Source organism: Oncorhynchus nerka, linkage group LG9b (genome assembly GCF_034236695.1).
Source record: "Oncorhynchus nerka isolate Pitt River linkage group LG9b, Oner_Uvic_2.0, whole genome shotgun sequence".
NCBI classification, from domain to species: Eukaryota; Metazoa; Chordata; class Actinopteri; order Salmoniformes; family Salmonidae; genus Oncorhynchus; species Oncorhynchus nerka.
Genome location: NC_088424.1, coordinates 9,567,442 through 9,579,607, shown reverse-complemented (window position 1 = coordinate 9,579,607; position 12,166 = coordinate 9,567,442). Strand labels below are relative to the sequence as shown.

General features: G+C 40.2%; 1 protein-coding gene across 2 annotated transcripts in view; it reads left to right on the top strand.

The window, feature by feature from the left end:
• retreg1 (reticulophagy regulator 1) overlaps positions 1 to 11,247 on the top strand; it is a 76,281-nt gene extending 65,034 nt beyond the window's left edge. For both annotated transcript variants that reach the window (XM_029641982.2, XM_029641983.2), the window contains 6 exons: positions 990 to 1,116; positions 1,607 to 1,691; positions 3,915 to 4,037; positions 4,134 to 4,204; positions 7,085 to 7,208; positions 7,402 to 11,247. In XM_029641982.2, the coding sequence (XP_029497842.1) occupies positions 990 to 1,116; positions 1,607 to 1,691; positions 3,915 to 4,037; positions 4,134 to 4,204; positions 7,085 to 7,208; positions 7,402 to 7,928 (1,057 nt within the window). In that variant the 3' untranslated portion in view covers positions 7,929 to 11,247. The remainder of the gene's footprint in view (positions 1 to 989; positions 1,117 to 1,606; positions 1,692 to 3,914; positions 4,038 to 4,133; positions 4,205 to 7,084; positions 7,209 to 7,401) is intronic.
• The last annotated feature ends 919 nt before the right edge of the window (positions 11,248 to 12,166 follow it).

The following is a 12,166-nucleotide window of genomic DNA, read 5'->3' as shown; positions in this document are numbered from 1 at the left end:
TTCCAATAACAATGCTGGTTTTCAAATCACGGTAACAACTGACCCTGCAAATTACCCTTGAAGTGTAAGGTTGGCATTTTCATGGTGCAAAAGAGCAAAGACCAAACTCAATCTTTGCTCTTATGCACCATGAGAATGTCTCTGTCAGACTTCAAGGGTCATTTGTTACCAGTGTTGTAACCTGAAATGATCCATTAGCATGCTAGCTGCTTTGTAAAATACCCTGAAACATATTACAAATTGGCCTGCTATTTATGTTGAGCTGGAACCAATGGGGGTTACCCTAGTTTCTGTCTGTTTCTGCGAGTCCGCGCTGTCTACCATTTACATTCTGACAGATACCAAGGCCCCCAGCTCCATATCCTAGCATGTCGTAGCAGTAAAGCATGTGACTGTAGGGCCTATAAAGTCACCTTTGATGACATGTACATTTTAGTCATTTAGCAGACGCTCTTATCCAAAGTGACTTACAGTAGCAATTAGGGTTAAGTGCCTTGCTCAGGGGCACATTGACTGTTTTTTCCCCCACGTCGTCAGCTCGGGGATTCGAACCAGTGACCTTTTTGTTACTGGCCCAATGCTCTTAACCACTAAGTTACTTGCCGCCCATACCTTATAGTATATACTAGAGCATGTGATGATCTAATGATAGCCCAAATGGAGTATGATACAGTTCTCATGTTGGGGTGCTAACCTTCCCTTTACAACTGTTTCTAGAAGGGGTGCTCATATGACCCACATGCTACTGATTCAACTCTGTGATGTTGGTTTGATACATTTCTATGACTGTGCCAACAACAAATATAATATATGGTACTGACATGCTACAAAACTCCTGATACCAGATTTGGCTTTTTTTATGTTATTTTACTCATCCTTTATTTAACCAGGGAAGTCACAGGATGGTTTTTACAACATTGTTAGCAGGAGAAAATAGGCTGTGCTTGTGGTCACCAGTGATGGATAATTCTAATTCTCTCCGACTCTAGCTGGGAGATCATTGATGCGGGCCAGGACAGCAGATCTGGAGCTGGGCTACAGGTCACAGACTCCTGGACGAGCTTCAAGCTCTTTCTGCAGGAGACCTCCTCCTTCAAGCAGCAGAATCCAGGCAAGGTGAGGCAAATGTGGTTTGTAATGCCTGATGCATTATTTTATATGACTGGATATTCAGTATTTGCCTTTAATCCAAATGGAAAAGTATGATTGTATGATAAACTCAATTTACCTTAATTATTTTAGATGCAGCCCGACTCCTGCATTGTATGTCAAGTTCTAAATCAATTATAAAACTTGAGTCCCTTCTTTCCTCATCCTTGCAGCAATGTTTTTGTCTTGTTATATCAGTCACTGACAGTCACTCAATTAGCCATGTCAGCTAACAATTTTTAGCGAGCTAGCTAAACTTGTAGTAATCATGGCCAAATACTGACCTGGCACTCAGGGCACATGCCCAAGGGCCCCAACCTCCAGGGGACCCACATTGATTTTGTTAGTCCTTCTTACTCAGATCTTACCAAATCTTGCTTAGGGCCCCCAAAAAGCTGAAGCCGGCCCTGGTTGCAACCTAATAAATGTTGCTCTCTTTCCTTCTTCCCCATCTTAGTTTTGCTTGCTGGTCTGCAGTTTGTGCACCTTTTTGGCTGTCTTAGGACGCTACATTCCAGGTGTTCTCATCTTATATGTTTTAGGTAAGTTGTTGGGATCACCATCTTTGGATAACTAGCCAATATGTAAGGCACAAAATAATCTGGAGAATGTGTTGATTCAAACTGATGTTTGAGATTATGAAATGTCTTTATAGTGGAATGTTACAACTTGTGAACCCAGCTTTAGGAAGAAATTGACATTCAATAAATTGTCCTCCTCCAATTCTGCTGAACTATGGTGGTTAACATTTGACATGCAGTATCTTTGCTTCATCCTATGATATTGATTCACTATTTTAAAGGATGAATTTATTACTGCTGATTTATCATTCACTTGAAGTATGCAAGTGAAGTGCTTTGTCCAATGGCTTACTAATGACTCCAAAAACGAAATATTCAGCTCTCTAAATACCTCGGAGGATACACGCTAGTGTGGTGGAATATTCTAATCAGGTAAGAGAGACTTTGTAATTTCTTCAAACAATCATATTTTTTCAATATTCATTAAATATTGCAATAATGAGGCTGGTCGACCCAGCACCTTTGAGTATTGGACCTAGAGTCTAACCTTTACAGACAATGCTGTTTCTTATATACACTAAGAATGCTTAGTCATGGCTGGTTCCAACTCTCCCATGCAGATTGGGGGGCACCATAAACCACTTTGGATTTATCCTGTGGTCATCTGCACCCGGTGCCGTTTCCCAGATGCAAGAATGATTAGACACTATCAATTATGTTCTACTCCCCCAGGCTATCCCTGTCTCGGTTACACCCACCACATCTTATCTATGGAATGCCAGCTGTAGGTTTTTAGGATCCTCTCAGTTCACAAAGACATTTGACGAGAAAGTACTCATCAAAGCTATTCAATGCATAAACAGTATAACATAATCTTGTAATTTGTCTTTCACATTAGCCTCTTTCAAAGAATTTAATGGTAATTCCAAATTGCCTCGCCAAGAGGTTGTGTAAGGAGGTTCCTATCCTAGTTTCCCCTACAGTTTCAGAATTTTCCAGGATTGACATGGTATTGTGGATCCCTGGAAATGCTGTCCTTCCGTCAGTCTCACGCCGCCTCCAATTGCGCCAGTTTAATTCCCGCCGTCAGTAGTTCCACACACTTGCTACGTGTGACATATATGCATGTAAATGGCTCCTACTAGGGCTGTGGCGGTCATGAAATTTCATCAGCCGGTGATTGTCAAGCAAATAACTGCCGGCCTCATGGTAATTGATCGTTAATTAACATAAATGCATTTACCATCTCCTGTCTTCCTCGCATAGCCTACAAGCCACTGATGCAGACCTTTGGAACACCTACATTTTAAAAAGTCTAATAAATCCATGTAATACATATATGCCAGTTAGGCTCTAAACCTGTTGTAAAGCTGATTAATGTGCATAATTCTAAGATGTTATTTGGCCACTCTAGTTGTGAAACAAACCTTATAAAAACATATAGGCCTGTGGACTAGGCTACATGAGGTGTGCGACTATAATTTAGAAAATTGTTTTAAAAAAGGCATATGTTTTTTTTGCCTTACTGCACACCAGCTGGGCATCATTCACAAGTGATAATATATCATTCACAAGTGAAAGGCTAATATTGTCACCCATCAGACTATCCTTGATTTAATCTTGCCTTTAGATATACTAAATAAAATGTGTGAAATTAGTTTTGATTTAGAATGGACGATTATCATGCACTTAAATAGCGAATGGAAGACACTTTTCCATGGTTCATTTTCATGCCAGCCAGGTAGGCTAATATTGTACTCCTGTTGTAAAGACAAGCAATGTGTTTAATATTAGGAAAGTTGAGAAATAAATAAAGTAGGCCTAGCCTATAGATAGCTGATGGGATACTCCCCTTTTTAATAGAGGCCATCACTCTGTTTTCTCACGCAATTGCATAGCCTACAGGAATGTTGTGCAGCATGAGCTCATGGGCTCTTATGAAGTGTTTGTTTAGATTTGTGATACATTTGCATTGATGTCAGAATGATTAGAGGGACAATAGAGTGCTGAGTACCAGGCAGTTAGCAAGTTTTGTAGGCTACTAATGACCATCAGCAGCATCAGAGCTGGTAGAAGCCTAATAACAGTGATAAAGCGGTCACGTGGAATTTGATTGCCACCATGACTCGTGACTGCCGTTGTGGCGGTAATCCGATCTCCGTAACAGCCCTAGCTCATCCATCTGTTAACTATGTCGCCCCCATATCCCCCCCCCCCCCCCCCCCGGTCTCCCTCAATTATTAGTGCTGGGCGTCTTCCTGTGGCCACTGATGACAGCGCATGACTTTGGGTTGTGGATGAAGCCAGTTCTGCAGAAGCTGGACTTCGGACTGGAAAGATTCCTTCAGAAAATCAGAGAGAATCATGGTGACTAACCACTCCAAGATCGCTCACACCCACACACACATGCACACACAATAATAACAGGTCCACAGATGTTTTATTCTGTGTTTTCTGTTTCAGAAAAGAGACTCCTTCTGGCACAAGCTGACCGGGAGAGTATTGAAGCCGATCTGTCCTCCCTTTTCCCCAAGGTTGGTTCATCCGTTGCTGTAATCTAATTAGACATTTGTTGACAATCATTGAAATTCAATGCTCATGATCTATATCTGGGTTTCGCAATAGTGGGGTTAGTTAGTTGTAAAGGGAGGAAGAAGGAAGGAACCATTTTTGAACTGGGAAGGTTCTACCAGATCATGTCCAATAAGAACACAAATGTCAAAACATTTGGCTATGGGGTGCCCTACTGATCATGACCCAGATGATCTAGCCACAAAAAAACTCTGGTCCCTAGTTATGACCATGTGACCTGACAAGGAAAAGGGACTACAGTTTTACCAGGCCAGGTTCAAAAGGGCACATCGTAGCAAATGTTGTACAAAGGAAAAGTACATACAGTGGTTGCTCCACCAAAAGTTTTGCGATTATGCTGCGGCACATTGTAATTTGTTTACACCACGGGACTTAGATGTAATTTGTGGTTTAGTACGGTACCCTGCGTCACCACCATTGCTCCAGTCCAGCAAAAGGGGGAGTTAGAGCACTGATTATGCTTTTGGGTCCTACTGTGTCTCTAACTGACAATGAATGGGCGACATAAACCTAAATAGAAACTGATAATTGTTCACAACTTCAGTATTACTTTCAAAAACTGTTGTTACACTAGGTTTTTTATTTGATTTTGTTATGACTATTTTGCTCTTACTGTAGTAGTGTATCCCACTCACGACCGGTCACGTTGTACAGCGCCTGAGTGGCGCAACGGTCTAAGACACTCTACAGATGCTGGTTCAATACCCGTGCTGACCTTGACTGGGAGACCCATGAGATGACTGTAGGTTTTTGGTTTCTCTCCCTCTAAAAACAGAAATAAAATAAATCTAAATAACAAACTGGCTTTATTTACAAATTAGTAACAATGTCTCACCCCATGTTCAAGAATGGCCTTTTTCTTGCTCATTTTACATTATTTGAAAATGAATCATCTCCAAAATATTTTTAAACATAGCTATTATTATTAATTTAGAATTATATAAAAGCCCGTTGGATATTCTCACAGATATATTATTAACCCTGTTATTAGCAGGACAATATATATTGGTCATATTGGTAATGGCTCCCGAGTGGCACACTGAAAGCGCGAGGTTCAAGGCACGAGGGCACGGGGTGGGCCATTGCACTAATAATGGCGCTGACTAGGGAAACGTTCCCGCTGTTCTTCGTGCCAGTTTGCACGTTCAAACGAAAACAATGTAACTAATAATGGCATCTTTATGCTTTTGTTAATAAAATAATGATAAAAATACTCTTTCAAAATGCCAATGTTTATTTAGTTATGGATCAATAACGAATTTCTATGGGAATAAATGTCACGGAATTACAGAAATATTGGAACAAAGTTGGCTAATGAAGGTAAGCAAATTGTTTCTTACTGGAAAACACTCTTTCAAGTACACACAGTCACGTTGTACAGCGCCATTATGGCTATTAGCAGGTAACTGGACAATATACTTTTCTAGAAGGAGGGTAGGGGGAGAATTCTATCGTCAAATGTATTTCTTCAGTTACATTGGCTGTGTCACAACTGGCCGTGATTGGTTGCAATCTTTATTCAGATTACAATTGCTCAATTTCATTTTTTAAAATGAAATAACCTCAAATATCGTTATATATTATCAAGTTGATGGCACGGTCATATAGCGACATCTACATAAAGCTGAGTGGCTCACTCTCATGGCTTTGGATCAAAATAAATAAGTACTAACATTCTTTCTGATAGTTTTTAATAAATAAATGTTTTGGTTATCCTTACTTTGACACCATGTACAGTATTATAACAGCCCATAATGGGCTATTAGCAGGACAATATACCTTTACCAACACCTCTCTGTATTTTGATACTTTGTGCATGGGGCCTCCCCAGTGGCGCAGCTGTCTAAATCACCGCATCGCAATGCAAAATGCGTTTCTACAGATTGGTTTTAAATTAGAATCCTCCAATCCTCTATATGTAATTATTGGTGGAGAGTCACGTAATATTTTTCTATATATTGTAGACCTACCGTAGGCAACATGAGTCTCACTAGTGTTGCGTAACATGCTGTTAAAAGTGGTGTAGGTCTTGTTTATTTAAAAAGCATATTGAAGTTAGAAGCAATAGGATTTGAAGCAATAGCCTTCAACTATTTTAGCACCGTTTCACGCTGCTCTGAGACAAGCATTGGGACTGGTCTTGATAAATCAATGAGATTTTTATTTTGACTGAATCTCCTTTTGGGTATTGGTTAGACTACAATTATGGTGTAGAAATGTTATGCTCTTAGTGTAACCTTTATTTAACTAAGCAAGTCCGTTAAGGACTAATTCTTATTTACAAGGACAGCCAACTCCTTCCTCCCCATCGGGGAATTGAAAACCGGTCTCTTTAGCTAAATAGCCAAGTACTCCCGACCATCACGTTGTACAGCACCATATTTTCATCCTAACGGAAACCCAGAGGGTTTTTCGTTTTAAATGGAATAGAAACACCATAATATTAATAAAATGAATTAAGCAAAATGTCTTAATCAGTCCCATATACTATGTTCTTACAAAAAAAGGTTTTAAATTCTCTAGTACAGCCACTATTGAAGGCTACCAAATGCTTTTCAAAGATGCCCTCTGGTGGTCAAACCAGCACGAACTAGCATTAATGGTACCAGTGGTTAAACTTAAATAACATGCCATAGAATTCTACGGAACCACGCAAGCTGTGCTGCAGTATGCTGCAACTTTTAAAGGACAAACCACTGTACTGTATGTATTCTTATTTGACTGTTCAGGAAGTAACTTTCTGTTTCCAAAAACAAATGTCCTACGAACATTACCCAGACAAAAAAGTAGGGTCCTAATAATGTTACTGTTACTTGCAACAGTTGGACTCCACAGTTTGTAAGGAGATGTCGATATCGGATACAGAGGCCTCTGATGTAACGTGGACAGACAACGGAACGTTTAACCTGTCTGAGGGACATACGCCCCAGACTGAGAACTCAGATGGTGAGTGTTACTGTGTGTGTGTGTCTGTGTATTCCATTGTGAGTACATATGCAATATTCCAAACATTTAGGATCAAGTGCCGTGACAAGTATTTTCAATTGTGTGATCGCTTTTGTCAACTCAAAATGTCACCCTATAATACAAAGTAACTGTAATTCACATTAACAACATGGTTGTTTTTATTTTCCTGTAGACCTAGACAGAGAAGAACTATTCATAGGGGGCCTCCCGGAATTCCCCTCCTTGGACAACGGCACCAATGGGGAGGACGATGATGACCTGAGCATCGGCCTACCCACACCCCCTCCCCAACCCCAGCACAGCAGAGCCAAGGGGGGGTCCGTGCCCCCGCTCCAGGGGGACCCTTCCACCCAGGCCATGGAGTTTGTCCACAAGATGGCAGGCAATGTCATTGCAGCCGCCGCCACCGCTGTCATTCAGGAGAGGCTGGAGGCCGCCATCGGTAGCACCATACCCACAGACCCCCACCCCAGGTCCCTGCTGTTCCCCAACCCCACGACACTGCTGCCCCTGGACCTGGCAGAGGAGTCGTCATCGGACAGCGATGTGGAGGAATTTGAGCTGCTGGACCAGTCTGAGCTGGAGCAGCTGGAAGGGGAGCTGGGCCTTGGGGCGAGCGCAGCAGTGGCGGCCAAAGAGACCAAAAAATCATTGTCTTCTTCCAGTGGCTTCTTTTCAAAACTCCTGGGCCGCCATTGATTAGAGCAGGGGTGTCAGGAGGATGTGGTGCAGGTCTAGTATGGGGTTAGAGGGTAGAGGGCACATGGAGACAGAGAGAGGCCTTGTTTGGGGGGTGGGGAGGATAGGGGTGCAGAGACTGGGGGTTTGGCGAAACAATATGGTGTTGCATTCTTTTTCCAGTTGTACTAATAATGAAAACTCCTGCATTACATGATCGATATGTTCGAGAGCGAGAGTAAGGGAGTGTTCAGCAAGCATGATGCTATATGGAGATTGGAGATGTGGAGTTGTCAGGGGGCTGTGTTGGTGTGGTGAGATTGTGACTTTTATTTAACGATTTTCACATCATCAATCTGTAGTAAAGTTATGCGTAGGAATGGAATGGAATGTGGTGGTGTTTCTGATTTGCTGCCAAAAGGACAAGATTTGTGTTTTGTTGGTTAATTTCTTCAACAGATGATCAGGTCTATATAATTATCAAACATGCATAAGTAATGGAAAGGAAACACAGACTTTTTGTTTAAGTATTAAAATACTCATTTTAGTAATACAATTGTAGGCAGAAATTGATGCAGAGTACAGTATATGATAGTTCTCCCCAAGTTCTGCAAAGTGTCTAAGAAATCCTGTAACTCATAGCCTCCCCAATCCCCCTTACATAACTTTCCCTAGCAACAACATTTTAATAAATCTAACCTCCCCTCTGACAGCAGGAACCATCTTATCAGCAAGTAAAATCTCAGAAGTGGATTTGACCAAAATCACAAGTATAGAGTCATAACAATGTGAACGAGTGTAAGCATCTTCTGAGAAGGGACTGGTTTCATCAGGTCTGTGGCAGCCTTGTGTTCTCAGAAAACCAGATAGGAGGAGTCTGAACGTAGACACCTTCTGATAGTGTCTGAAGGGCACAACACTCAAAACAGGTGTTAACACACACACACAGAGGGACCTTACAATTTATCATAACATAATGAAACCCTATAAAAGGTATGAGGCCTTGGTTTAACCTTCTTTAGTTTCAAGATTCATACACTGGCCGATTGGGCCCATTCAACTCCATCACCCATTAATCTACAGTACAGCTTAATTCGACCAGACCTACGACAACGATGACAATCATCTGTGCTAACAATGGAACCAATTGTTCAAACCCATACTGTTTGTGCATATTGGTTCTTACTGAAGCACAAGTAAGGTAACAAATCCTGTAGTTAACTGGAACATGCAACGATGGGATGACAGATAATAGTAAAATTATATTTTGTATTTTTTTTTCTTCGTTTTTCTAATTTTGTATATTGTTCATGAAGCCATAATATAGGTGAGGGATATTATGCATGGTAATCTTTTGACCTTTAACGGATGTTCAATAACACTTTTCTAAAAGAGATATTCCTCTCAAATCTAACATACAACCTTATATTTTGAGTGGAACATCCTTTTAAAGTTCATTGTCTGGGATGCTGACATATAACTGACACAAGAATGTTGTAATTTATCTTTGAAAATTTTGTGACACACCATTTATAAGTTCATCGGGCACTGACTTTTTTTCCTGTCAATGTTTCCTTGTCTGGTGACTTTGTCAGGACAAAGTAATTGAACTGAAATAGCACTTGATTCATTCTGCTTGTGAATGTTTCATCAGTTGTCACAAACTAGTGTTATGTCAGTGTTGTGACAGAATCCATGTCAGTCAGGTAGCAGTATGATAAAGCTGTTATAGCTCTCTACACTTCAAGCAAAGTGTTGCTCCACATTTTATTTGTACTTGTACCTTATTATTTGACAATGCAACTAGGCACTTTGGACATAATCACTTAGTAGTGACAGTTTTAAACTTCATGCAAACAGAATGTAAGATCTCCTTCGTTGGCCATGAAACATTCACCATAACAACTTGCACGGTACATTATTGAGGTTGTCTGTCGATCGCAAACAGGTCATTTAGAAAATTCACCCCAAAATGTTTAGATGGGGATATGCACCTGCAAGTTGCCATTGTTACTGTGTAATTTGTTTGAAGTTAATGTTCGCCTTCTTGAGTAAAGTTGAAGGGCTAACTGAGCTCAATATGTCATAAGGAATTGACCAGGCCCACAAATTGGGGAAAACAAACATTATTTCCTATTGACCCCCATTGTAAAAGAGCCAACTTCGTCATAGATTTTTTTGTTGTGCCGAAAAGCTGTAACCAGGTCAAAAATCCCGACCTACGGTTCGCAATGCTCCCATGTAGGAAAATAGAGCCTGGGAGAAGAGCCCTTTGGCTTCAGGCTATTCGGCATCGGAGAGTGGGAAATTGTGGGGACCCGGTGTCAAAGTAGGCTACGCGTAGCTATATGTGTGGAAAACATTTAATGACAGATAAAGACATTTAACTTGATTAGTATAGTCTGTTTGTAGCTACTTGTAGCTGTATAGTCCATTTGCTTGCGTTTTTGGTATTGGCTAGCTTAATGTTTCGGTCGTAGCTAGCTAGCACTCACTCTCACGTGGCTGCTAGCACCATAATGAAAAGGGGCATGAAGGAATTCCTATAATATGACCTTCTAAGTAGTGAGAATGCTCGGGAGCAGGCAATGTTAAAAATGAATCTTTAGATGTACTTTTCTTAAATGTAGTTTTGTAATTGACTAAAACAAGCAGACAACAAGAGAAAGGTCAAGTTGTTGCTGTGAGCCAATGGGGTAACCTAGGTAACCACAGTTTTTTTTGCCAACAGGCAGGCAGGGCCTGCTGCGTTCTATCTAATACCGACTGGGACTATCCAAACAAAATAATAAAAATTATCAGACCAGGCTTGTGTTTCCGATGATTGACAAGAGTAGGAGGTACATCCTGGGGGGGGAAATATATTTCATATTGCGCAACACTTAATTGATTATTGAATATGCCAATAATAAACCCCTGTGCTAAAAACAAGATTGACAACGTGTAATAACCATTCATTCTTGATTCTCCATCATTATAGCCTGCCTTTTTCTAAATATATGCTATGACTGTCAAGACAAATATATGCATTTTACACCACGGAATATGAACATATAGCATATAATCAGGAGTTTAAACAAGCCATTTATTGATTAACAATAGCCATGAGTTATTATGCATTCTGTTCGCTATCATGTCAAATCATGGCAGTATGTGATTGCCTTACAGTGACAAATCCACTGAACTGTGTCTTCTTTAAACTGCTCAATAGTTTCTTCACATTAGAAAGATCATCTTACACACTTGTGAGTTGTTAGTTATTTGTCTGAAGTGAAGCATAAGCAAAATGTAGTTGTATGTAAATGATCAAGAATATTATTAATAAAGTGTGAAAATGTAACACCTTGTGATTTCTCTGTGTGTGTGAATTCTCCTCAGAACAAGCCACACATTTCTATAAACTTGTATTTGTGTTTTTTGTCAAGTACACTAAAATGCTTAGCTTGCAAGCCATTCACAACAATGCAGTAGTCAATATCAAAATACTATAATATATATATATATATATATATATATATACAGTACCAGTCAAAAGTTTGGACATACCTACTCATTGCAGGGTTTCTAAAATATTTATTTTTTTAGGTTCTTCAAAGTAGCCACCCTTTGCCTTGATGACCTCTTTGCACACTCTTGGTATTCTCTCAACTAACTTCATGAGGTAGTCACCTGGAATGTATTTCAATTACCAGGTGTGCCTTGTTAATTTGTGGAATTGCTTTCCTTCTTAATGTGTTTGAGCTAATCAGTTATGTTGTGACAAGGTAGGGGTAGTATACAGAATATAGCCTTATTTGGTAAAAGACCAAGTGCATATTATGGCAAGAACAGCTCAAATAAGCAAAGAGAAATGACAGTCCATTATTACTTTAAGACATGAAGGTCAGTCAATCTGGAAAATGTTAAGAATTTTTCAAGTTTTTTCAAGTGCAGTTGCAAAAACCATCAATGATGAAACTGGCTATCATGAGGACCACCACTGCAAAGAAAGGCCCAGAGTTACCTTTGCTGAAGAATAAATTAATTAAGAGTTAACTGCACCTCAGATTGCAGCCCAAATAAATGCTTCACAGAGTTCAAGTAACAGACACATCTCAATATCAACTGTTCAGAAGAGACTGCGTGAATCAGGCCTTCATTGTCGAATTGCTGCAAAGAAACCACTACTAAAGGACAACATTAAGAAGAAGAGACAAGCTTGGGCCAAGAAACACGAGCAATGGACATTAGACTGGTGGAAATCTGTCCTTTGGTCTGAT